Below are 27,878 nucleotides of genomic sequence, written 5' to 3' on the forward strand. Positions count from 1 at the left end.
TGAAATGGGAAGATGAGGGCATAAAAGTCATTTACCTCAAAGTGACTCAAGCGACATGATTTAACGGTCACTGCTGAATGGTTTGAAATCTAATCGTGTATGCGACGATTTACATTTTTACCCACACAAAGTTGAACATGAAGAAAAAATGGTAGTTCAGAGAGGGAGGGTACTTTAGGTATCTACTTGCAAGCGTGTGCCAGTCGTAGCCCCAAGGCCCCTAACAACCCTCGTTAATCTCAATCTCCAACCGTTTCGAACCTAAATCCGAACCGGATCTCTCGATCAAATTCGTTTTCGGGAGTAAAATTCCATCTCTGCTCGTCTGAGGTTTCTACTGCATCGACTTTGGGCGGCAGAAATTGAGCTCTGCAGAGTTCTTGAAAAACTACTAGGGTTTCGTTAAACTTGTCAACTTATTTCATTTTTCTTTTGTCGAATCGATCATGGCGGAAGAACCAGTTGCTACTCTGCGAACTTCGTCAACTTCGGCTTCTATTGGTCATTCTGTAATTCCGGTCGTCAATAAACTCCAAGACATATTCGCTCAACTAGGCAGCACGTCTATGATCGAGTTGCCGCAGGTCGCCGTTGTCGGAAGTCAAAGCAGCGGCAAATCCAGTGTTCTTGAGGCTCTGGTTGGAAGGGATTTTCTTCCGAGGGGTTCGGATATCTGTACTCGAAGGCCTTTGGTCTTGCAATTAGTGCAGACAAAACGGAAGCCCGACGGCGCTGAGGAGGAGTACGGGGAGTTCTTGCATTTACCGAAGAAGAAGTTTTATGACTTCTCCGAGATACGTAGGGAAATTCAGGTAATCATTAATGTTAACCTGCTATGGTAGCTACACTATATTACACCACTAAAATTTTGTTGTGGGGGACAAATATTGGTCGAATATTACTGATCGGAACTTAGACTTCTTTGTTTATTGTTGTCATCTTTTTGGCCTTTTCACGGTTTGGAGGATAGAACTATTGGCCTTTCAGCTGTCTTGATCCTTAAGAAAAACAGCCTAATTATTTACATTTGAGTGATTCGTGGAAATCGAACAGCCTATATCCCCACCCCTCGAATGGAAAAAAAAAAAATCCAACCCACAAAAATCCCCAATATCGAATTTAATGGGATAGAAACAAACCATAGACGAATTCACAGAACAGGAAAGACGGGGACTGGCGGGCTAGGGGGGTCTGTCCACCGCAGGGTTAGCTTGAACTAATCAGCCAAGCTCCTTGTTGGTTACTCTTTTTTTTTTTTTGGTGAAGTCCTAGTTGGTCACTTCCTCAGCTTAAAGTTTATACTTTTATGAGCAGTTAAAGATCTGATTGACCTTTCTGTCAAGTAAAGGATAATGCAAGTGGCTTTCATCACTCCCTTCGGATGGTGGGGGCAATTTCTTCTTCAGTGATTTAGTTTCCACATCCCCTAGCCAATTATGCTTGCGAATCTTCTCCATATAAAACTTGCGTATTGAGTAGAGTATTTCTAAAGCCGATGGCCTTCATATATACGCATTGACTGTTATGGCATTTTGGGGGGGGGGGGTTACAAAAATGTTCTCCCCTGATTGTTCATTCCAAAACTTCCCATAGTTGAGCTAGTAGTCACAGAGCAGTATCAAATCCTTTTGTGGATTCCTGTACCATTAACTCGTTGGGTTCATGGTGGTTGAGTGGTTACAATATGGAAGGTTGTACATGTTTCAGAACTTTTGTTTAGGCTGTTACGAGTTATCCTTCAGCAATAACAGGCATTTCAATAGTCTATTGCGACAAATATGCATGCATCACTAAAAGGGTTGTCAATGACATTTTTTTTTTTGGAAGTTTTTTACAATTTCTAAATGACCATATACCCTTGTAGGGGCGATGTTACCATTTTGACTTGAGTTACATGCACCCCCCTCAAATTGCAACTCTATAATGTGCACTGCTGCAAAAATTCAAATTACATGCACCCCCATGGTTTGGATTTTTTCTACTTCACTCTATTTATTTTTCCTATTTAGTTTTGCTATTCTCAGTTCTTGCTTTCTTCTCTCTCTAGGTCAATAGGTTGAGGAATTGACTTAATGGTATATTGAAAAAAAGGTTTAAGTAAAAGGGTATAAAAGTCATACTACCCCTTTGAAGGGTAATATAGCCATTCTGAGAATATTTTTATAAACTTACTGTCAATATTTAATGGTTTGGAGTTTTGTGATTGTGTAATTTAGACCCTATGTAGGGGGTGCACATAATTGCATTTTCTTTGGTATGGGGGGGGTGCATGTATTAGGGTTGAAACCGAAAGGGGGGTTTTGCATGTAAAAACCCAGAAATGTTTTATTGTCTTTTCAATTAACAAATAACATAGTGAGCCATCAGTTTTGGAGGGCCTAAAAATAAATGGAAATTTCTGAGGGGGTGCGGGACTATTTTTTAGGGTTGCATGTAGAAATTCTCTATTTTGTATTTTTATGAGAATAATATAATATATTGGGTGGTTTCTACTTTTTGTCTTTATCTTGACTATGGGAGATCTATTAATTTAAATAAGAAGTTGCTTTTGAAAAAGTCAAACTGATGGTTGTTATATTTCTCACCTCTAATGATTCTGTTTACCCTAAAATTCAAGTGATATTCTCCCTCAAGTTGAACGTCACATACCATTTCCATATATGCTACCTCCTGATCCAAACCTCAGAATGTGTTTATCCCTTTAGGAGAGTCTAGGGGTCCTGCTTAATTCATATATACTACTTCTCACTACCCCAGTTTGCACCGAATCCTTCTACCTGTAGTTTGCTGCTTCTTGGTTATTTGAATGGTAATTATTTACTTTGGTTATAAGAAGAATGGAAGCAACCCTTAGTTTCACAGTTTATCAAGATGAAACCTTAAAGGAGAGAGCTGAAAAAATACCAGATTTGGGAGGTTTTGACATAGTTTTGACTATGTTTTTTCCCAGAAATTTTAACCAATAAATGTCTAGTTTAGTCCAATTTGAACCAATTTGAACCATGCCAGTTTTGTTTCTTTTGACCAGTGTCAACATGTTGAGTTTTACATGGAGCTTTGACCGGATTTTGGCTTCTGGTTGGTTGGAACTGTGGTCTGCACCTAACTTTTTATCCTTGATAAGAAGCGACTGTTGCTTCCATCAGAGATCTGTTCATAAGATGGTCATTTTGATCATCAGTGGCCTACTGTGCACAGTTATGAGGATCAAACTTTGCATGCCAGAAGGAGTGTTAAAGAAGATAAGTTAGGATTTGATGAGTTGTGGAACAATCTCCAATATAGTGTTTCCTAAGGTGCTATTATGTTGGTTTTACTGTTGATTCTTGCCTGGGATGATGGGAACACCATTTCAGAATGTAAAAAACATTTGCATCACCTGCTAAAGGTAGGAGAGATATCAATCTAGTTGCTTATGACAATGTTTGACGTGGAGCAAACACTTTTCGCTTGATATTTTCATTGGGCTTAAGGTTGTGACTTTATGCTGTTGCTAGTATTGAAATGTGGATACTCTATTCATTGCCTTGCCATGGTGAGTGTGTGGAAATAAAAAAGGAGATAAATTTAAAAGGACAATCTTTATTCATTTTTATCTACTTCTAAGGTGTTTTACTTGGTTCTGGTTTATGTTTTTTATTGTCAAATATCTGAATATCTCTTCATGTTACCGTGGAGCTTCAGCACTCTAGTTTCGAGTCGTATTTATCAGATGATAGTTGTAATCCTTCGCAGGAAGAAACTGAACGTGAAGCAGGAGAAAACAAGGGTGTTTCAGATAAACCAATACGTCTAAAGATCTACTCTCCAAATGTTCTTGATATCACACTGGTGGATTTACCAGGAATAACAAAAGTTCCAGTTGGTGATCAACCATCTGATATTGAGGCACGGATTAGGACAATCATATTGTCTTACATCAAACCTCGAACTTGTTTGATTTTAGCAGTTACACCAGCAAATGCAGATCTTGGCAAATTCAGATGCACTTCAGATTGCAGGCACTGCTGATCCCGATGGTAAAATCTGCTTTGATACTTTAGGGAGTCCAAATTTCATACAACTCTGTTGCAAAAAGGGAATTGTAGCCAGTCTGAAGCTTTTTCTTTGCAGGTAATCGGACAATTGGTGTAATTACAAAGGTAGCTCTTCCCCCATATCCTTTTCTAATGCTTTGACAACTCAGTCCTTTGTCATTCTCTAATGAGCTGTTGCAATAACATCTTCTTTTTGGCCTCAGTTGGATATTATGGACAGAGGCACTGATGCACGCAATTTTTTGCTTGGAAAAGTGATCCCACTTCGACTTGGTTATGTGGGTGTTGTGAATCGCAGTCAAGAGGTAAGTCTGTTCTTTTAATGTCTTTCGATGAGCATTCTCAAGTAGTATGTTGACTCAGTATGAAATAATCTCCTGTGCTTCTTTGTATTTCATTTCAAGTTCCTTGATGTTTTACCTTTTATTTATTTTATTAATTCCTCTCTTGTTTACTTTAATCTAATCCTGTATTTAATTATAAAAAATCTTAGCATCCCCATGATATTAGGACTCGAAACAAGAAGCCAATTTCTGCATTATGAGGGGGGGGGGTTGTATTCCAGGGAAAATAAGACCTAGAGTCTATTTTAAGCAAGATCAAAGGAGAAGAATACACTTGGCTTCCCCCTCTTTGAAGCAAATACTCCCAAAGATTTTCTGCATTTTCCTTGCTTTAAGCTTCTTGCGTGAAGCTCCTTTTCTTTTGTAAGTCCCTACATGGGTAATGTTAAGTTTAATTTTCTATCAAGCACCACAAGTAGCTTTCGTAATCTCCAAGTGATTTTAAGTTCCACCCGAAGCCCTTTCTAAGGCCCTTCAAGCCTCACCTGGTAAGTTCATGAAACAAGTTTTCCCTTAAACTAAGTTACCATTTGCATTAATCTCCATTCATTTCCCTACCCCAAGATCTGTGGTGGGGACTTGACATTGGACTAATGATGTAAGGCACTTAATAGGATGAATAAATAATATATTAAAAGCACAAGCAACACAACAAGGGAGCTGAAGGGGGGGAGCACAAAGCTCAAGACCGGGGGATAAGAGGGCTACTGAGACCCCAAAAACTAACAATTAGCCTATTTATGGGGTTGTCAGCAATAGGGAGATGGGGGAGGGAAACCAATCTAGAAGATACATCAAAGTAGATGGCTTTCCAAATCTGGTCTAGGGATCAAGATTTGGAAGTCCATCTTCTAAGGTTGCGCTCCCACCAAACATGATGGATGGAGGCACCAAAGACTAGCTTGCCTAGGCTATCGCAAATGGAGTGACCAGTAAAAGACCTAAAGATCTAAGTCCAATCACGAACAAACCCATGTGAGTGTCTCGAGTGGGGCCAAATGGATGCAAGGGCTTTGTCCCACAGGGGACAAGAGAATGGGCAAGTGAAGAATAGGGTGGTCAATGTCCTCTGAACCATTCCCACAGAGGGAGCAGCAGGGGTTGGTGGGAATATGGCGGCTAATGAGGAAGGCTTGGGTAGGGAGGGCAAGGTTAAAAGATCTCCAAAGGGTGAGGGCATAACGGGGGATGTGGCCTTTAAACCAAACCAAGTGGGGCCAGGGGACAGATGGATGAGTGGAGCGGAGAAGGTTCCAAGCGGAGGATGTGGTAAAGGATTTGGAGGGTGATGGGGTCCAAGCGGTGGTGTCCTGGGGAAGGTTGAGGATGGGGGGAGAGTATTCCAAACATGTGAGAGACTGGGGTGGGGTAAAGGGGACCAAGTCCCATTGGAAATGAAAATGTCAAGGGTGGCAGTCTTGGGAATACGAGTCTCATAGGCGGTGCGGGGGCCAAGGAGGGAGTAAAGAATGCCCAACGGATGCCAAGGGACTAGCCAAAAGAGGGTTGAAGATCCAAGCAAAATTTGGACAAAGATGGTGGAGAGAGCACGGGCACGAAGGAGAAAGATCTTCCTCCAGATCCAAAACGGATTTGAGGGGCAAGAAGCAGCCCAGAATGAAAGAGACTTGGTCCTGGGAGCAAGTCAGGATTTTAGTGAATGTATAATGAGAGACTTCACATAACCTTCAAATGCTGTAGGTTGTGTTTCAGGAAAACAACTACAAAAAGTAAAAGAATTCACGGGCCTTAGTAGAAGTGGAATTTTTTCCAACCCAAATTACTATGGGTTTCCTGATTTCTTATTGTCTGTTTATTTCTTTCTATTTTTGGTTGTGATCAGTATGGGGAAGTTATTTTCTAAACTAAGAATGTCTATTACTATAAATATATGTCCTGAGGGAGGGGTTGTCTTTTGCATTAACTTTCCCACCTCCACTTTCTTCCCTCTCTCTTGCTGGTTATTTGGTTTGCTACTTCTCACAAAGTTCATAATCATTATTATTGAGATACTCAATATAAGAGGTGAAAAGATGAAGTGGAAGAGAGACTCTAGATATATGTAATGCAGGTCTTGTCCATCACCAATTTGGGCCCATGTCCTGGTGAAGAAGCCTAGCATTGGATCATATAGGAGAGGGCCCTTTGTTCCATGTTTTTTAATTGGTATTGGATCTAAAACATGAGTATCAGGGTAGTACACAATTTTCAGTCTTTTTGATTAGCTATTATTAATTTGGTTTATTTTAGAGGTCAAGTGATCACTTAAAAGTCACATGATTTAATTTTCTCTTAATTAAGATTAGACTTCTATTTTGTTTTGAGTTTGTTTTACTTTAGCTTTTAACTGCCCAATAGTTACCCAGTTAGTCATAACTTATAAGTCGGTAGGAGTTATGATTCCTATGTAATGGAATCTATTATGTAGTAGGCTATTCAAAGTGCCTTTTTAAATCCTCCATGGAGACTTGATTGTTGAAATCAAAACTGCTTGAGCTTTTTTCTTTCACTGCTGCCTTCTTCTCTTGGTGAGAGTGTTGTGGTTGGAGTTGAGACCCTAATGGTTGTTTCCTGGGTGGTTCAAAGTCCAGAAGGATTGATTGCTTCTAGGAGATTGGAACTGTAGTTCCTAAGTGAATGTAGGACAGTCTACAGTGCTGATCTGCCATGCAAGCTGCTGTCTTCGAATGTCAACATAATTGGTAAGGCGATGCAGCCTCCCCCATCGCTCTTTTATGCCCGTCAGTTTTTTATTTGTTTGCCTATGACAGACCCTTCAGGAAACCTTAGCCCTAACCTGTTTAAAATTTAGTTCCAGCCAGTCCCACTATCAGAGGTTCTTGAAGGATAAAATCCCCACCGTCGCCCTTTCCTTCCGTCCAGTTCTCAGTCCATTCTGCCAACTGTAACTCTATTTTCCATAAAGTCCTGGTTCCATTTTCTTAGCCTTATGTCTGTGACTTCAGTAATCTTAAATTCTGGCCATCAGAATGTGGTAATCTTTGAAGGGAATCAATCCCTACGCTACCTTCTGTCGTTCAAACCCTTCCCCAGGCTCCCTTTGGTAACCTGTTGACCATTAATTTGTAGAATTTTCCAGCTGCCCTAAAAGTTTGGGATTTAATCGTCAGAATATATTCAGACTTGGATTGAGTCCCTTTCCAATCCCCTATACCTGTCATAAAATTACAGCCCCATCTATAGACCCTAACACCTGTTCCGTTTGACACTCGGTATCCCTACAGAATGCTAGTTTTGAACAAGGGAACTAACTTGGTCCTCAGCCTATTGAGGCTATATCACAATGACATGTATGAAAGGAAGACATAAGTTGGTTAGCTTGAAAATTGTGCTATGAATTCAGTGAAATTTGAAACTCATGAATACTAGCAGATTCACACCATACATAAAGAACTTTCTCTCCCTCTTTCTCTCTGTATATATGTAGTGCCAGCTGGCATGCAGGAGTTTCCACCAGAAGAAATTGGTTTCGCCCCTTTTCCTCTTGGATGGAAGTCCAGGGGTCTTTTATCTTCCTGTTTCCTAGGTTACCATCCCTCCATTTGGAAAGATGATGGTTCATTTCTCATTTTGCTGACCGAAATAGTAGCCTTAATCTTCTCCATGGCCTTATGTTGGTACTGGTTCATTTTGTTTTTTCTTTGCTTCTGCATTTTCTCCGTTGTGGTCTCTTGCATTTCCTACCTGTTTCCTAGATCAAGTAGTTTTTAAGCTTTTCTCAAGCAAACATCAACGTCTTAAAAAACCGAATGGACAAGTAAAAAAGGTGCTCCTATTGATTCTTTTCTCTGATGATTTGTATACCTGAGTTCTTGATCACAGATCCAAAATGACTTTTCCATATGGTTGTTCTTTCAGTTACCACGGATGACCAGTCCTTAATTAGTTTATGGCATTTGTTTTATGTTAGAACTTCCAGATGTTGCTTCAGCAGGAATTCACTTTAACAGCTAGTGTGTCCCATACCCAGTGCATACAAAAATTGCTCTTAAGCTGCAAAAGTTGGACCATACTTGTAGCTTGAGGTCAAGGCATCAAAACACCCTCTCAGCAAGAATTTCTGGGTAAGGCTGCTTAGGGAAATTGCTTCCCTTAGACTCTGCTTGTGCAGAAGACTTCAGCACCAGGTCCTTCCTATTTTATTATATATGAATCCCACTTTTGTGTCGTATGTGACCCATTGCAAAAATTGCCTTTATATTTTCTAGATTGCCTGTTGTTTAATAGTGTGATTATATTATGTTAATTTGAATATGCTTGACATATATGGCTGTTGGATGATCCTATGGTTGTAAAATATTGCAAATATTCTTTTGCTGACATGTCTTGTGCATATATTGGTGAATCCTCTGATGTACTTATTTTATGACCTAAACCAGGATATTATTCAGAACCGGAGTATCAAGGATGCGCTTGTGTATGAGGAGAACTTCTTCCGCAGTCGTCCTGTATGGCTATAATGTTTATGAGCCTTTGTTTGCATATCTGGTAAGTGCATTGATGATTCCTGATGTACTATTGATTTGTTTACAGGTATACAATGGTCTTGCTGATCGTTGTGGTATTCCTCAGCTAGCTAAGAAGTTGAATCAGGTTGGGGTGCTTACTGTCTTTTCTTTTATTTATTTATTAATTATAAATTATAAATTATAATTGGTTTCAGGCTTTTTGCACTTAACTGTTTAAATCATATACAGATTCTAGTACAACATATCAAGACTGTGCTTCCGGGATTAAAATCACGCATAAGTTCTCAATTGGTTGCTGTAGCAAAGGAGCATGCAAGCTTTGGAGAAATTACAGAATCAAAAGTATGTTTTGTTCTGTGTCATCATTCCCATTTTACCCAATTACATACGTGGGAAAGAAGAAGATGCCAGCATGCTTTGTGCGGATAGAATATATAGAAACAAAACTTGTATCTCTTTTTGTTTCAATCAAGTCTATGATGAGTGTAACTGGACATTGATGTAAGATATAATCCATGGTGTGAGGTACTATTTATTGCATTATGTCTCATTTCTCTCTATCCTTCATAGTTGATGACTTCATATTATTGGGTGAACCCGGTGCGAAGTCTTCCACACAAGTAGAGTCGGGGGGGGGATTTCCTAGCAGCCATGCCACAGCAATTTTGGCTGAGAGGCTGTTTTGATGCCTTGACCTCAGGGTACAACTGTGGTCCACCGGCCATGATGCCAAGGCCCAACATTGTATGTTTGGCATATGTTTGTTTTTTTCTTCCCCCAACAAATCTGGGAAGTTTTTTATGCTGTTATACTGCTCCACATTACATATTTCTCATCTTTTGGCTTGTGAAAATTTGGATACTTATTTCTCCAGTATCTTCCTTACAGGCTGGACAAGGGGCTCTTCTCTTGAACATTCTTACAAAATACTGTGAAGGTAAATATGGCTTAGTTCAGGAAGGAAAAAAGAGTCTTGGCTTCAGGTGTTCTGTATTGTGCATGCAAAGCTGCCAACTAGTTCCCTATTTGATTGGTTCTGAATCTTTTTGTCATTTCCTGTTTGTTTAGGAATTCACATCTGAAATGTTTCGTATCAGATTTCCCTAGTTATTTGTAATTCATTTAGTTATTGATTTTTATAGAAAATTGTCATTCTTTTTCAAAATTGTGATTTCCAGCTGAAACAAAGTTGAGGCCTGTTTCACAGTAGTTGGTAAGAATATTATGGGGTTGGGTTATAAATCCAACCTAGTTTGTCTGTTGTGCTCCTATCTCAATATATGTCTGATCAGTTTGTCCATATTAAAAAAAAGAATAATAGTAATTTGAACTTTGTGACTTGTTTTTAGAGATCAGCATCTGATTGCCCAGAAAGCTCAATTAAGTATGTCATCATTTGAGAATAATCCAATCCAGAGTGGGATAGATCACCGATCTCTCTCTCTCTCTCTCTCTCTCTCTCTCTCTCTATATATATATATATATATATATATATATATATATTCTTCTTCTTACTTTGGGTGTCTAGATTGCTCTCTTTATATATGTAGACCAGAGAAACTACCTGGACTATAATACCACCTCTTCAATGATCTTCTTTTGTAATATGGTGACTTGAGCCTTCTTTGCCTTAAATCTCTTACCTTGACCAGTGGGCCCAAGAAGCCCTTGTTTTGCTGACCTTGAAATGCACAATTGCTGCTAAATTACAATTGAAGAATCAAACATAAATTTAATACATATGCACGCATGTATCTTGTACGCGTGACCAAAGAGTTGGCCTACATCCCCAGATGATTTGACCATAAAATCCCTAAAATTTTGGTTATTCACTACTACAAACTTGCTAAATGTTTTTATTGCAACTTATGGATAGCTTCTTTTGGACAGCATTTACTTCAATGTTGGAGGGGAAAAATGAACAAATGTCTACATCAGAGCTGTCTGGAGGAGCAAGAATTCATTATATCTTCCAGTCAATCTTTGTGAAGAGTTTGGAAGTGCGTAATCTTACATTCTTGTTACCTCTTTTTAATCCTTCTTTTGGGTGAGTTACTTTTTTAATCTTGTTTATTGAGACCATATTTAGGGCATTTTTACTTGAGCTTTTCCCATTGAGGAAATTTATAATTTGACCTTGAGGAGGATGGATTTTAGATTACATAGCTATTAACACCCCAGGGACTTTGACAAAGTTACTGATTTCTCCTTGCATTTTCTTAAATTACTAATTGATCTCTCTAGTTTGCAGAGTGGCAGAGTGGTACTTTTTAACCCCAAATTACCTATGTAACATGGTTCTTCACCCCCTTCTTCTTCCTCTTACCTCCTGTAAGCCTTCTCTTCTAGTCCAACCCTACCCTTGCTGCTGTCCATAGATTTGAATTTAGATAGAAATTTATAATTAAAAGCTAAATTTCAGGAGGTGGAGTAAATCGTGGGGATTTCTTGAACTAAGGAATTTAAAAATAAGGGGGATAAGATTTTGTGTTGATAATGGGGATTAAATGTGGATGCATATTAAAGAAAAGTAAATTATGTGGTTATATTTCATTGAAAATTTTATGCCAAATTTTTAGGAGGGTGGGTTTGGGGAATATTAAATAATGGTGCTTTTTCTGAAAAAAGGTGACTAAATTAACTATGGCTTTTGGATTAAATCTTAAAATTATTAACTATTTTTTAAACAAAATTAATGGCAGAAATTATGGGATACAGAATTTTAGGTTATAAATTGATTAAAATAAAAGTCTAGAATTTAAAGCCACAATTTGAGGAAAGAGAAAATTTGTGAAACTTAATAGGGAAGCTGAAAACAAGGGATAGGAAGTATCGTGAAGATAATGGAAAGTAAAAATACAACACCATCAACAAGCCTTTGTCTTGGCTATCTGGGGTTGGCTACATGGATTCTTGCCTTTCAATCATTTCTATTTGAGGCCCTACTAGATACAAGGCGTAAGTTATGCATATCCTTTCTCACCATTCTCTTAAGGTTATCTTAGGTCTACCTCTACCCGCATGGGGAAAAAAAAAAATCATAGGTCTGCCCCTTTTTCTTCTACTTCCTTCAATCTAAATTAAATAGCTTCTTTGTACAAGGGCATTTAAAGGCCTTCTGTTAATGTGGCCTTGCCTCCTTACTCGACTCTCATTACTTATACATAGTTCGTATAAATCTATCAAAATTGAAGCTAAAATTAAGGGAGAGCAAATTTCAATCAAGAGAGAGAGAGAATAAAAAAGCTTTGTATGTGAAGAAGTTAGTGAAAAGCCGTGGAAGAGGAAGAGTTTTAAAAAATGAACTAAAGAAAAACTTTATAATGTTAAATTGGAAATAATGAAATCAGTGAAATTAGTACAATTTTTCAATAGTTAATGAATGAATTTATTAAGATTTGAGTCACCCATTGGTTGGTTCTTCAATGTGATTAAAATTATGGTTTTTAATAAAATTAATTCGTATAGAATTGTGAACATTTAATGACAGTTCCCACCCCCCTTTTCAAATTTAGACCATGAAATTTGAAGTTTTAATTTTGACCCATGTTAGAGGGAGAGTAGAAAGTGTGTACAAGTTTTTACTTATTTTTTTGTATGAGTTAGCCCATGTGTAAGGGAGGGGAGAGAGTGTGTGTATGGAAATATTTTTTGGGGGAAAGACAATGAGAGAGTGTGTATGGGATTTTTTCTTAGTTTTTTGGGTAAGTGTGTGTGTGGGCTTCCTTTGACACAATTTGTTTTTGGTAAGAGTTTGTTTATTTACTCCCAACTAAAATGCTTATAAAGGGAGGGTTTCCATTGGTTGGTTTTTTAAAGGACAAACTAATTTAATTTTAACCCATGATCTAAGGGAGATGCAATTGATATTATCATTGTAGACTTATGGAATGAGAAAAAGCTATTAATATTCTCTATTATTAGATTTTAAAAATATAAAATTGCTCTTGTGGATATTAAATAATCATATCTGCTAAGTTAATGACTAAGAATTTTTTAAGGAAATGGAAATGTAGCCGTGATTCTTTAGTTCATGCTTTTGTAATAGTGGTATGATTATCGGCTCTTTGGATTCTAATGGTCTAAATTGAGGCTGATGGAAAATGAAATGGGATCTTACACTCATTTTTGTCTGAGATATTCAGGTCTCGTCTTTGAACCTCCTCTTTCTACACTCTGAATTGGCACCTCTTTTTCTCCCTAATGGACTGTCTTCTAAATAGAATGTAGCACAGTTCCTAAGAATTTCAATCCTTCATCATTAGTCATCCGCCTTCAATCCCACAGAACTGTTGTCTGATCTTTTTATCCGTGAAAATAAAACTTTAATTTCTTGCCTATTTGAGAGGCAGATGTCTACACTGCATCCATCTTAGTGGACATTAAATTAAAAGTTCCCAATTTGGGACTTATTTTGATGTGAAAACACAGATGTTTTTGTGAACACTGCGAGCTCTAATTCTGTTGGTCATTTAGATCAAAATATGTAATTTTTTTTGGTCCAAATCAAAATATGTATTTGGGAAATGGAATCAGATTTCGTGTACGTGGAAATTTGTCTTCCATCAATTTCTGCTCAAACTTCCCTTTGTTTATTGAGTTTAGAGGATAAGCAAAAAGTTACTCTAGGTATAGAAAGATTAAAAAAAAAAAAAAAAAAAAAAAATGACATTTGTATCAATTTTTTGAGAGTATCTCACTCTTCACTTGCAGAAATATATGTGTTTCATCCACCACTAACAAGATGAATGAAAAAGCAAGTGCTTTCTTTTAACACTGAGGAATGGGAGTTTATATGCCATATGCGATGTGTCTCATCCATTGACCTATCCTACAACATGTTCTCTCTAGGCAGTGCCATGCCTGAGAATGCATTTTGAAGAAATATAAATGAAGGATGTTTGTTGGGCCATTCTCATTTACTGTTGCTAGATTATAAATATAGGATATAGGCACTAACTTAAATGTTGTTTACTATTTCAATAATCTAATCTGGAAATTGTTGCAGGAAGTGGATCCATGTGATGATTTAACTGATGATGACATCCGGACTGCTATTCAGAATGCAACTGGTCCTAAATCTGCTTTATTTGTACCTGAGGTTGGTGTTTTAGTGCTCTGTTACTTTCCTGGTGTTGAACATCCTTTGTTGCTGAGGGTCTTCCGTGGATAGAAATCTCTGATTGTTAACTCAGAAAATATTCCTATCACAACAAGATGGACTTTACCTAGGATGAGAATGGACCAACTTAGCTGAGAACACTTGCATTGGTGCCTGTTAAATGCAGCCAATGCAAGTGTCTTCTGGATATCTCAGCCAGTTTAGCAACTTATTGAGGTTTTGCTATCATTTCTCTGTTTGGTGGTGAAATGATGATCTTTCTTTTAGCCCTAGCCCTTCTGTTTGCTCAAACATTTTTATTTGGATGATACTAATCACTCATTTTGAGCCTGCAAAATCTTTAGGTGCCTTTTGAAGTTCTTATTAGAAGGCAGATATCCCGTTTATTGGATCCAAGCCTTCAGTGTGCAAGATTTATCTATGATGAGTTATTAAAGGTCAGGTTCTTTGTTAACTATAGATTTATTGGCATGTTTATAAGTTTCATTTTGGCTTTGGGGCATTAATTTTGTTTGATTTCTTGTTCACTTCAGATGAGCCATCGTTGTCAGGCCAGTGAACTCCAGCGGTTTCCTGTTCTCAGAAAGCGCATGGATGAAGTTATTGGAAATTTTTTGCGAGAAGGCCTTGAGCCCTCAGAGACAATGATTGGACACTTTATTGAGATGGAGGTATGTGCTGCACATCTGAATCTTCCATGAGCTGAATTTTTCAATAGTCTATGCGCAGATCTAATAGCTGTTGCTGTTGATTGAGTCGTATTTTTTTCATGTTTTCTCCATGTATTCCACCTCTGTGCCCATCACGAGTGTCTCTTTCACCTGGTATTATCATTTTATTGCTAAAACCAAGTTTCCTTTTTCTGTAGATGGACTATATTAACACTTCACACCCAAATTTTATTGGTGGGAGTAAAGCTGTAGAGGTTGCAATCCAGGAAATCAAGTCCTCTAGAGTACCTCCTACTTTGGTCAGAGGAAAGGTTTGCGTATCATGTATTTAGAAGTTTAAATAAAGGAAAATTACTATCAACTCCTATGTGCTAGCCATTCACGGTTTTGCATGTTCTGGATTTAGGATGGGCTAGATTCTGATAGAGTACCAACGTCTGAAAAAAGTTTGAAATCTCGAGCCATTCTTGGTAGATCACCTGCGAATGGAATTATTGCTGATCAGGTAGGGATGATATCTTGTTATGCTGTCTTAATATTGTGTTTGGTGTTATGGATGTTACTGCAACACGATTTATGAGAAGCTAATAAATTACAAAATGGCACTACCTCACATGGCTTTCGTTAGTATTGTTTCTAATGCTTTTGTTTCAATGACAAACAGGGACTCAAGCCTGGTACAGATAACGAGAGATCCAGTATAGCAGGTAAATTGTCTCCCAAGAAGGATAGTTTCGTATTGTGTTTGATGCTAGGAGTTGCTTTCATTTTCTATTTTTCACTATAATCTGATAGTCAGACTGTAGATGTAGAGTATTGAATCACTATTCACTTTGCTCTTTTTTGTTCTCAGAGGCACTTAGGTCTCCTGGGTCTCAAGTAATGGCTATTGAATTCTAGTTTGTTAATTAGTTGCTTACTGCTGGCCAATCAGGAACTACGACTGGTGCAAGTTGGGGAATTTCGTCAATTTTTGGTGGGAGCGACAACCGCACTTCTTCGAAAGAGAATCCAATGAGCAAGTCATTCAGTGAACCAGCTCATATGTTTGAGCATTCCCTGTCTATGATCCAATTGAAGGAGGTTACTATACAGGATTTCCAGCATAGAGCTGTTTTGTTACTAAAATTTTCTGAATGCCTTTTTGTATGTTTACCGCAGTTATGAATTATTGGTTATCCATGCAGCCACCAACTGTCTTGAGACCTGCAGAAACTCACTCTGAGCAGGAGGCAATTGAAATAGCAGTTACAAAACGGCTTTTGAGGTCATATTATGACATCGTCAGGAAGAATGTTGAAGACTGCATTCCTAAAGCAATTATGCATTTCTTGGTATTGCTTTTAATTCTACTGAGAACCCAACTGCTAATGCTTTATTAATAACTTTCTGTGAGCATTAGTTATCCTTGATTAAATGGTAGTGTAGTGATTGTAAAGCATTGTTCAGATTCAAGTATACTTTAAAAGTTAGGTGCTCTTTTGTCTGCTGTATGCCAAGTTGATCATCTGGAAATCATAATATTGGGTTGTGGAGGGTTGCCTAGCCCTAGGTTAATTTATGGGTGGAGGGTCTTCTTGCCTTGGGGCTTTGGAGGCAAGATGTTTCACAAAACTAGTTAATAGCTACAACAACCACAACAAGCCTTGTCCCAACTAAATGGGGTCTGCTACATGGATTCTCGCCTTCCAATCAACCCTGGTTGAGGCCATGCTACATGGCCTAATCTATGCATATCCTTTCTCACCACTTCTCTTAAGGTTATCTTAAGTTACTATCTAATATCGTCAAATTACTTAATACCAGGTAAATCATACAAAACGGGAGCTGCATAATGTCTTCATAAAAAAACTTTACAGGTAATACAGTTCCTGTGGACTGCTTTGATTAGCAGTTACTTGATTCTCAGGATTCCATCCAGCACATTGAACCACTTGCTCATGCTTTTTGTTGGTTAATTGCTTAAGCGTTTTCTACTGTTCGAAAACAGAGACAACCTTCTAGAAGAGATGCTACAAGAACCTGATGAGGTGGCAATGAAAAGGAAGAGGACTCGAGAAACCCTCCGAGTTTTGCAACAAGCTTTCCGGGTGGGTGCATTATGATTCCATTTGAGTATGAGAGTATATTTCAACTGCATTTTCTCTTTAGCGGTATTATGAGCATTGGTTCTAAGTTCATACCATTGGGTGGACAATTCTGGTAGATATATGGAGGGGAAAGTATTGGCCTAAAAGGTTGATGCTGACATATATAAATGTTGATGGCCTCCATACTTAGGATAATCTGATGAGGTCAACCATTTGACCTGGAGATCTCTTGGGACACTAACTAATTAAATGCGGCTGGTGGTATTGCTGTTACAGTGGTGGACTTCCATGCTTTGTTCAACAGGGTTCATTGTCTGAATTTATATTACCTGAAAAGAGCTAGAAGCATCTTCTGGGATCGCTAATCACCTTTTTCTTTTAACAGACTTTGGATGAGTTGCCTCTTGAAGCTGAACAACTTGAGGCGGGTTATACTTTAGGCACTGATCCTACTGGGTTGCCAAAGATTCATGGGCTTCCATCATCATCTTTCTATTCTTCAAGCAGTGATTCCAGCTTACACACTGCTTCACCAAAGAACCCAAGGTCACGGAAGTCATCTCACTCAGGGGAAATGCAATCACCATTGCATGCAAATGTAGATTCCAATGGCAGTGGACGGTACTCTGTGCTTGGATCATACCCAACTGTTGATCTGTAAGGAATTGAAAAGCAGGCTTCTGATGGTAATTACTATATTCTTTTGGCTGCTCCAGTGAAGAGTTTATATGCTCTTCTAACAAGATATAAAACTGTCTTTCGTATAAATCCTCATTTTTTTCCGTCAGCATTGCATGTCCAGCAAAAATCCCTCCAAAAGAGTTGACAGGGGTTGGCCACATAGTTTTGGGAGAAGGCTTACCATCATTTTTCTTGTGTTGATCTTTTGGTTGAGGACAATGCTAGGTGCTTAAAAATCTGGAGGTGATATGAATACACAAATATTCATTCAATTTGAATGGGTCCAATCACTCTGCCCAGCTGGCCTTATCTGTTCATGTTTGCAGCGAGAAGCCTTTTGGTTATTGCCCAGGTAGTGGATACTGGATACTAACAACCTGGAATTTAAAGTTTGTATTATTATGCCTTCAATTCGTTTGAATTTTTGTTTCCCAGTTTTCAGTTGTGAGTTTTTACTCGGGGGGAGAGCATTATGTTTTTATTGTTACAACTCAAATATGAGATACTGGATTTAGCTTCCAGTGATTTGGTAGGTTTGTAATTAAACAAGATTATTATAGTTGGGTATGGTTATTGTTATTTCTTCTCACTAGGGGCTTTGGAAGGATGAATGCTATTAGTCCAACCAGGTGATCTAGATTGGCCGATACTAGGGTTCTTATTTTATTTTTTCCTCCCAACTGGATCGTCGGTTTCATGTGTACAAAGTGTACAAGGAATTGAGACCTGAATTTAAAGCATTTAGTGGCTATATTTTTCATTGACTACCTGTTTTATCTTTTATTTCCTGGGTAAAACATGATATTACTTGCATTTTTCCCATCTAGTTCAATCTGGAAAGTGCAGTCAAATCAGTGAGGACTCAAAATCGGTGAAAACTGCACTCCAGAAATACATCTCAATCTCAAGTGCAATCAAAGTCTTTACTTGAAGCACAGTTATTACTGCTGTTTGTTTAAGTATCTTCCGAACTGAAAAGGTCATTAGTTCATGAAAACTATATGTTGATTTCCATGTAAAGATTCAATGATTCATGTGATCAATAGATTTGATTGAAATAAGACTGAGACTTGGTGTCTGTGTTGTGAACCATAATGCTAGATTTACCATATGCTATGACATAATAGAAGGATCTAATGTGTGGAGGGACCATTTTGGAGCAACTTTGAGAGGGAATCTTCTAACCGATGGGGTATAGGTCCATATTCCCTTCACACCTTTTCACTACGCATTAAAAGGGATTGGGGATCTAGGTTCTAGATTTTTTTGGTTTTTCAATAGTTAATTTATCATAATCCATCTTTGGCACCAAGGTTTAAGGTTGGTGACATGCACAAAAAAATGAAGGGGATCTAACTGACAAGAAAAATATTTTGAATGACTTTTTGACAACATAGGTCATTGCAAGGATCTCGAATGACTTACCAAAGCACGAAACCAAGGAGCTTTCAGAAAATGGATATTTATTTGAAGAGTGCATAACTGCATGGATAAGCTCACACCCCAACCTCCGTCAATTTGGGACCAATTCAGAATTTTTCTTGGGAGGTATCAAGAAAGAATTGAAATGTAATAATATCGATTCATATTGAAGAAACGACAAACACGACAGGGAAGGAGGGAAGAGGGGAAACCGAAAACACATAGACATCAAATCAACTAATTTATTTTGTACGCTTCGTTTGCTGAGAAAATAAGTAAAAAACAAATTCTCAACCCCCAACCTGCTCATGCACTCATGTCCCCACACATTCACATTAATGTGGGTCTCCATTGATTCAAACACAGGGAAAACCCAAGATTTCACCTAGTACAGATTGATTTGTTTTGTACATGGGCAAATTGGAGGTAGAGGATCTTGACTGAGGCTTTTACTTTTGCGTGTTAGCGGATCCGGACTCAGAATTTTATTGGCTTAAATAAGAGAAGAAAAATGGAAATTAAAATAAGGGGGCCCACAGTTCTACCCCAAGAAAAAAAAAGAAAAACGAAAAAAGGGCCCACATCATACCCCACCGTCCCCAAGCTTGATTACTACACTCTCTCTCAGTATACTGCTACAAGACTACAAGTACGGTTGCTTAGCCAATTTCGCCGGAGTTGTTCGAAAACAAGGTCAGGAAAAACGGTTCGACAACGAAGGCCAAATGGCGGGAAAGCCTAATCTTCTTCAATCTTCCTCTCCCATTTGCACTTTGCAGAGATCGCTTCTTGTTCTTGCTGTTGTTACTCTGTTATCCTTCACGTTCTTCTCCCTCAAATCTCTTCGTTCCCCGATTCGATACGGCTCGGATCTCTCTGCAGATATCCTCAAAAGTAAGGTACTCGCTCTCCTCCTTCCCCCTCCCCAAATCTTCTTCTTCATATATTTCTCTTCAATCACCGTTCCCTGAACTTCTTCGGCTCTCTAAGGTGTTTGATGTGTGAAGGTCGTTTCAGATGTCGGTGCTATGGAGGATTTCCCTGACATCTATCACTATCCTGAAGTTTTCCGACTGAATTACGCTGAGATGGAGAAGAATTTCAAGGTTTACATATATCCTGATGGAGATCCGAATACGTTTTACCAGACGCCCAGGAAGCTTACTGGGAAGTACTCCAGCGAGGGTTATTTCTTCCAGAATATTAGAGAGAGTCATTTTCGGACGGAGGATCCGGATTCGGCGCATCTCTTCTTCATTCCAATTTCTTGTCACAAGATGAGGGGGAAGGTAATATCTTCTGGTCTCTTCGCGATTTGTTAGCTGATTAGTGAAGAGATGAAATATCAGGTTCTTGATCACAATTGTACAATGCATTGTCGTGTGCTCTTATTGTTTTAGTTAAAGATCGATTGGTGCTACTTACTCCTTTTCTTTCCCAAACAAAAAATTTCATTAGCTTCCTGTCCAAAACCCAATTCGTGTATTTACTTTCCATGAAATTAGCAACACACATACACATCTGATGAATGACTCGAATGACCTGCAGTACAGACGTTCTGCTAGTCAAGGTAAAGTTCCATAATGTGTCATTCAATGAAAATGTTTAATTTTTTACCCAAAAATGTAGAAGGAAAAGGCGTTTAACTCCCGTCATTTTTGTTCATAAGATGAAGACATGCCTCCTATAGATGATAGATCGTAGATATCACTTCTAAAAACATTTTCCCACCCTTTGGATCGGTTACTTAATGCAACATAACTGTTTTGTGTAGAGTGATTATTTAGCAGAATATGAGTGGTGCTCCCTCAGTTGGCCATGTTACACCACATTGCTGTTAAAAGCAAAGAGCTATAAGTTGAGTACTATATGTAGAGTGGGAGAATGGGTACCACTGTGACTCTCTGACATCAGTAGGAAGAAGAGACATAAAGCACTCAAGAGGTCCATTAATGTACTACATTTGCAGTTAAGAGGAAGGTACCTTCGTTTTTGGGTTGATGAATGTTATTATTTGAATCATTCGTATAGATTGCACAAATCAAAGGTTGAAATAGATGGATCTTGTCGAAGTATCTTTTGGTCCCAATCTATGGTCCTGTAAAAGGTACAAGCTGTTATTCCTTAATCATATCAATGTATTTCATTGAAACTATCCATTTTGGTTCTACATTTGTTTGAATAAAATGCTTAGCTAATTCCATTTGTCTAACCAAAAAAATCCATTCTTCTTCCAATTTTTCTATCTTCCCATTCATTACCTGTGGGACCTTCTTCCCCAATTATTTCCATTCTACCAATGAAAAATCTATAGTAATTTGCAAATCCAGATCGGTTAAATGAGTGATGTAATGAGTTTTTGAAAAAAAGGAAAACTTTTTAAGTATAAACCGATCCCAATATGTATGATGGAATGAAATTGATTCCTACTTCAGGCATTTGTGTCTCAATCAGATCAATGTATTTCATTAAGGAATGATGATATATTTACCTTTTAGCTCATTCCTTCCCTTTGTTGAATGCTTCTAGAGGTTATTCCTATTCAATCTAAGCCACTTGTATACCATTTAATATCAATTAAATTAAAGAAATAATGACACTTAACTAACTTATTCCATATGCCTAGCGTCTATCCATATTATAGGCCTATTAGAGTGGTCCAATACAAAAAACATCCATTGGATCAAAGACCCTGGATTCAAATAAGCCCATTTAAGTGATTTTTCTTTTTCAACAGGCATATGCTTTGGACCTTTGATGGGTCCTTTTTGTAATCATCATCCCCAATCTTTCCCCACGCAAGGTGCGATTTGGATGAATGTCGACCTTAATTTGTAGTGATGCATTTTATGGATGTTTTTACTAATCGAAGTAACCTGATCTAGTGCATTTGTTATTGGGGATTTTGATAGTTGCTACATATTTTCATATGAAATTGTGTATAAGCAGATCCGCTAGTAGACTTAGCATAGCTAAACACTTAATCATGGTGTCAGCCCAGCAATGTGCACTGCAAATGTAGGATAATCTTAAGTTGAGAAGTTTGAGACACATAAAAAATGATAATATTCTTTGAAATATTTTTTTGCTTCTTACGCTCTTTTGGTATCTAAAGGGTAATTTAAATGTATGCAGGGAACATCCTATGAGAACATGACCATAATTGTCCAAAATTATGTTGAAAGCTTAATATCCAAGTATCCTTATTGGAATAGAACCCTGGGGGCCGACCACTTTTTTGTCACTTGTCATGATGTTGGTGTTAGGGCAACTGAAGGAGTACCGTTGCTGGTGAAGAACTCAATTCGGGTTGTCTGTTCTCCAAGTTATGATGTTGCATTCATCCCCCATAAAGATGTTGCCCTGCCTCAAGTACTGCAGCCATTTGCTCTTCCACGTGGAGGAAATGATATAGAAAACAGGTATCATGTGGAGTTATATTTCTTTTTCTCATGTTATAATAAAGTATCTTCCATATCTGTTAAAAAGGAATAAAGGATGTAGAATATGTTGCTCTAGTGTCTTTTGATGACTCTACGAATAAATGACCATAGAATAGATGCTGAATTTAGAGCCAACCAATATGCTTTATTTGCAAAAGTATCAATTGCTCAACTATTCTGCTCTAACCAATAGCTGAGCCACCTACTAGTACCATCAAACAGCTTGTTCTGAAGGGAATGACCATTGTGGCTGAACCCTCTTATGCTGCAACGGAATAATTGATCTCAGGCATCTCTTTTCCAAAGGGAATGACCTCTTTCTATCATGTATTGAGAAGCATTTTGAGGGCCACAAGGAAGACAAAATACTAGATTGGGTTCTTTCACCTTTTGAACAAAGAAAAGGGGATGCTTGATCTTAGGTTAGCTACAATAGAAATTGTCTTGTGCACAAACACAGCCTTTTTTTTCTTTATATTTATTTATTTATATTGGTTTGGGTTTTTTCTTTATTAAATTGATTGATACATTTTCTGGAGGTGCATCTCAAAAGGTTTCTTTCTTATGTATCTTAAACATTTATGGCATCTTTTGTGCTTTACCCTGCTTTTAGTTGGTAGATACAGTTGCTTGTGTTTGTCTTCTCTATTTCCTGAGGTTGTGATATACTATAAACTGGTTTGCAAGTTGAATAGAAATATTGTATTTGTAAGTAAGATCTCAAGAAAGTCATCACTGAAATTACTGGTGAATGTATATTGCAGGACAACCCTTGGTTTCTGGGCTGGACATCGTAATTCCAAAATAAGAGTTATACTTGCACGTGTATGGGAGAATGACACAGAACTCGATATTATGAACAACCGAATAAATAGGGCTACCGGGCATCTTGTCTATCAGAAGAAGTTTTATAGGACTAAATTCTGTATATGCCCTGGTGGTTCCCAAGTCAACAGTGCTCGCATAGCAGACTCAATTCATTATGGATGTGTTCCTGGTAAGGATTCTTCCCTTGGTCCATTGTCAAAACTCAACAAGGAATGGTTCCACCAAAAGGTGCATCTGCACTTTGCTCTCCTTCTGAAACCAGAAAATCAACCACCTATAACTGTTTGAGACATTTGGTTGGCGCTGAATTATATGCAATCAAGAACAAATTTAAAAGGAGACATATTACATGCAATGCTTTAACTAGTTATTGGATTGGCCATCTTGTCTTTCACAGGGATATGAGAACTATGCACCTCATTATGTTATTCCTTGTATCAGCACTTTGATGTCAACTCTAGCATTATTTCTAGAAGTGGTTTTACACTGCCTATGAAGACAATCTGGTCAGAAGGAGAATCTGATTTGTCTCTGTGAGACATCTTTCCAGTAGTCTTTGTCATGCATTGAGTTTTCTATTGCATTCATAGGTTTTTTGGCAGGCACTTCTTTGGGTATAGAACCACTCTGTTGGCAGCTATATTTTGTAATGTATTCTTTTATTTTATTATGTTTCATAGTGAGTAGATTACTAGGGGTTAAAGTCCATTTTGTTTTGAGTTCTATTTCAATTTTAGATTAAGATTATTTGGAGTTTTTGAGCCTTCATATTTTGATGAGGCAACCATTAAATTTCATAATATATTATGGAATGGATGCTTTCATTAGCGCTGCTGCCAAGAGCTTTGTGTGTCCAAGTTCTGCAACTTTCTATTCTCAGTTCCTTCCCTTTGGTCCAGATTAATCTCTCGCTTCATAGTCTATTCTTTTCTTCTAATTACTCTTTATTCGCCTTTATTTTCATATTTCTTCTTCCTCTGTGATCCCTTTTCTTCTTTGGGTAATCTCTGATTTCTTTCTTTTCTGCAAAACATAGTGCCATTGGGTTTAGAAATGTTAAGAAATCTCTAGTTACTGACCCATTTGACATGGGTTCTTGATAGTGGCCCATTCCTATCACACGATTCACCCTCTTAGATCTTGCCCCTGAAAACTTGTTAGGGACTTCCATGGGATGGAATTGATAGGGGCTTGTGAATGCAATTTTAATTGTAATTCCAGAATGTAATTGAAGCTCTATTTAATGAACCAGAACCACTGCAAAGCAGTTTTATTAGTGAGCTGTGTTGGTTGGAGGTTGAATAAAAATTCTCCCCCTCCCCCCCCCCTTTTGATGATATTACTTTTATTTGTTAGTAACCCATAATTTTCCCCTGCTTTTACCTTCATTCCTCTGATGTAAAAAAAATTCCTTGTTTATCCTTATCTAATTCCCTGCTCTCCTCTTGTCTGTTCCTCCCCATCAAATTAATGATCTCCCTTAAAGTTCCTACCTATTTATGGTTCTCCACTTCCACTTGCAAAGTTGGACTTATTTACACAATTTCCATTATTTATCAGCTTATTTTGCCTATTGTACACTTGGGTGGGTCCAGGCTGACTGAAGTCAGTGCATATATGCGTCTATCAGAAGAAAACAATCCATGTTATGACCGTGGGCACAACTAAATATTAAAGGAAAAGTCAAAATAATAAAACAGTTACAAGTTCAGTAAGTTCAGTTGATGTTTTCTTTCTTTCTTTCTTTCTTTTTTTGGGGAAAAGTTCTAACCTAATGATGTTTCTTCTATTTACTGTCAAAAGGGGACTGGGTAATAGTTTTAAGTTAAGCCCAGTTATTACTTTTAAATCATGGGTAGCTTTGAAACTCAAATTTGTAACATGGTCATTACTTGTGTTGATTTACTTCCTCTTTTTAATCTCATCATTCATATTCTGTACTTTTATTTATTTGTTCTTCAGTTTCTATATGTAACACCTGTTAGTTTGACCTCTCCTCTCGCTCCCCATTAAACATGTACTGCAGACAAATTTAGGTTGTGAAAAACATTGATATCCTGCTTTGTTTTGCAGTGATAATGTCTAATTATTATGACTTGCCATTTAATGAGATCCTTGATTGGAAAAAGTTTGCTGTCATAGTCAGAGAACAAGATGTGTACCAACTCAAGCAAATTCTCAAGGCCATTCCTGATGCAGAGTTTATTTCACTGCATAATAACTTAGTCAAGGTACAGTGAAAACTAAAATTATGATGATTGCACTTCTGAATCTGTTGGTTGATGATTAGTTTTTTTACCCTCGGGTAGAGATTGAAGAAGAATTCCAAAGTTGTCGAAATAGCAAAAACTTGAGTTGGGAAGGAGCCTTTTGCGTTAATCTTTAAAATAAAAAGAAATTATGGTGTGAGACTGGGTGGGATGAATAGAAAAGATTTTCTTCTTTAGGATCTTCATTGATTTAGTTTTATTTTGTGTTTCTTTATGACATGTTTACCAGGTTCAAAACCACTTCCAGTGGAATACACCTCCTATCAAATATGATGCTTTTCATATGGTCATGTATGAGCTTTGGTTACGCCACCATGTTATTAAATATTGAAAGCCAGAGGACATGCTAGTTTCATACAGTGAATATGGGTATCTGCATCAGATGCATGAAGTTGGACACTGAAGATTCTTTTATCTAATTTGGTCTCAGCAGACAAGTTAGTGTGTGATACTACTGCGTTCAATATTTCAGGGCATATGTTTCTAGCCAAAGAACACACACCAGCCTGTGAAATGGGAAATTCACAAGATCTGTATCACAAAGAGCATAATGCATGGGAACTGAATGAGCAGAGGTTTACATGATGTGAAGAGTCCATTGATGTTGACTGTTAAATATCGTTATGGATTCTACCCCAAAAAAGAAAAAAACATTCTGGTAAGAGATTCCAATCATTTCCTTGTTTAGTTACTCAGAGGCTGTAAGGTGGTTTTGTAGTCGTTTAGCTTATTTGTATCCATGCTAACAGGTTTGCCTTCAAAATTTTCTGTTAAATTTTATAAAGATTTACTCAAAGCAGGTAGTCATTGCAATCTGCTTTCCCAAGGTTCTACCTTGAGTTGTTTGTGGATCAAACTTATTCCATCAGCACAACCAACCCTGGGTTTGAACAACCCAGTTCTGTGAAAAAGTTAATTTTAAAATTTGTTACAACCCTGGCTTGGACTCAGTCTGCCATCAAGGCAAGTGTATCTCAACCCAGGTCCTGCTTGAACCTGATCCTATGTGGGTTGCGAAGCATGTCTCTTGGTGGGTGGGGGTGGGTAATCATCTATCTTTTACAAGTTGATGTGTGTGTGTGTTTGTGTTCTTCACAGGCTTCACCAAGTTGCAATTTTGTATCTCCTCTATGTTTCATTTATCTTTCCCAAGTTAATAAGCAATTCAAAAGGGCCATCACCTCATGTTGTTTGGACTTGGGATGCCAAACAGAAGATTATCCTAATAGTTTCTCATACAAGCTATTACCTACTTATCAATTGATCATGTCTCTCTCTTTGCAAGGTTTGTGGGTGACCTTTGAATTAAATATTTTTATATTGGAATGTCAAGATCAATAGATTGTGGTGGAGCAATCTGACCGTTGCATCAAGTCTTTACCTTCTTGTTTTATCCCCTCCAGTATTTTATAAAGATGACCCGTAAACTCCAATCATTTGACTTTTATAATGTGATTAATATTGACTGCCAAAATCATTCCAGACATGCTATCAAGATAAATGTTAAAAATATTCAAGATGCATTTACATTCACGATGTCAAGCTTTCTTTAAGTCTTGTGCATATTTATACCCACATTCAAAGATCTTAATAAATTTTGATCAGTTAAGTGTGACAACCACTGTCACGTTACATCAATATAAATATTACCATTCAATCATTCCGAAAGAAAATAAAAATGCCCCTACAAAAGGAATGATTCTTAATGGAGCCTTTCACAGTTTCTCTTCTTAAATTTTCATATTGATTTCTAAATATATAATTGTGTGGCAATACCCACAATCTTAATCCTTTGGATGATATCATTTACATAGGTTTTAGGATCCTTCGAGAGAAAGTCATAAAACATTTTAAAAGGAGGAGTTCTTGACAATTCAAACTTTTCACATTATGGAATAATCTGTATATGAAATGTATTAGTAGCTTCTTAATAGGCATCAAGTATTAGCTTTTGAAAATCCTGGGGAGCTGAGCTAGGGTTTAGGGGGTATGGTTCGATACAAAAATAAGATCAAATGAAATAAAATAAAGTAAAAAGCATGTCTTCATTAATATCATGAACTAAATTCTAAGCAAGAGGCATTAATATGTCAAGCATGAGGGGCCTCATGTAGGGGTGTCAATGGGCCAAGTTGGGTTAGTGCCACCCGAATATTTGACCTATTATGTAGTGTTGGTGTTTATCAATTAAGTGAGCCCTTTGGCATCGTCTGTAAGATATGATATTAAATAATTATTCAAAGTAACTTATACATAATTTTAATTAAATTAAATTAATACAAGGTCGGGTAGGGTTGGAGTGGCCTGAGTGTTAACTTAAACCCTATCCAATCTTGTCAGGGCCAATTATGTTGTAATCCAAACCCGTCCTTTGGGTTAATCTGGGCTGAGGTTAAGGCAGGTTGAGACGGTTCAGGCCAATAAGATTTTAATGACACCCCTAGTCTCATGTATAATATTTGTATATATATTTCTTCTAA

The 27,878-nt window shown here is 37.6% G+C and overlaps 2 protein-coding genes across 4 annotated transcripts; both read left to right on the forward strand.

The window, feature by feature from the left end:
• The first annotated feature begins 266 nt into the window (after positions 1-266).
• On the forward strand, positions 267-18,771 carry LOC149017098 (dynamin-related protein 3B-like). Its single transcript, XM_089151414.1, is given in 21 exon segments — positions 267-812; positions 3,736-3,969; positions 3,971-4,019; positions 4,114-4,142; positions 4,241-4,342; positions 8,782-8,850; positions 8,936-8,995; positions 9,100-9,213; positions 9,760-9,808; positions 10,762-10,871; positions 13,880-13,972; positions 14,338-14,430; positions 14,527-14,664; positions 14,862-14,975; positions 15,071-15,169; positions 15,329-15,371; positions 15,599-15,747; positions 15,852-15,998; positions 16,471-16,523; positions 16,655-16,754; positions 17,140-18,771. Coding segments are annotated over 21 exon segments (2,487 nt in total). The 5' UTR covers positions 267-446; the 3' UTR covers positions 17,416-18,771.
• Positions 18,772-19,501: 730 nt separating this feature from the next.
• Positions 19,502-27,401, forward strand: LOC149017099 (Exostosin family protein). Of its 3 annotated transcripts, none has more exons than XM_089151416.1 (6): positions 19,502-19,751; positions 19,875-20,146; positions 21,993-22,279; positions 23,065-23,297; positions 25,202-25,359; positions 25,628-27,399. In XM_089151416.1, exons 1-6 carry the CDS (start codon positions 19,583-19,585, stop codon positions 25,727-25,729), a joined length of 1,221 nt encoding a protein of 406 aa, XP_089007542.1. In that variant the 5' UTR covers positions 19,502-19,582; the 3' UTR covers positions 25,730-27,399. The 3 variants fall into 3 exon arrangements, with proteins under 3 accessions (XP_089007542.1, XP_089007541.1, XP_089007543.1); XM_089151415.1 differs by having other exon boundaries at positions 19,502-19,756; positions 19,865-20,146; positions 25,628-27,398; XM_089151417.1 differs by having other exon boundaries at positions 19,667-19,756; positions 25,628-27,401.
• The last annotated feature ends 477 nt before the right edge of the window (positions 27,402-27,878 follow it).

Source organism: Hakea prostrata, chromosome 4 (genome assembly GCF_041222555.1).
Source record: "Hakea prostrata isolate BN-2017 chromosome 4, UWA_Hpros_2, whole genome shotgun sequence".
Taxonomy (NCBI): Eukaryota; Viridiplantae; Streptophyta; class Magnoliopsida; order Proteales; family Proteaceae; genus Hakea; species Hakea prostrata.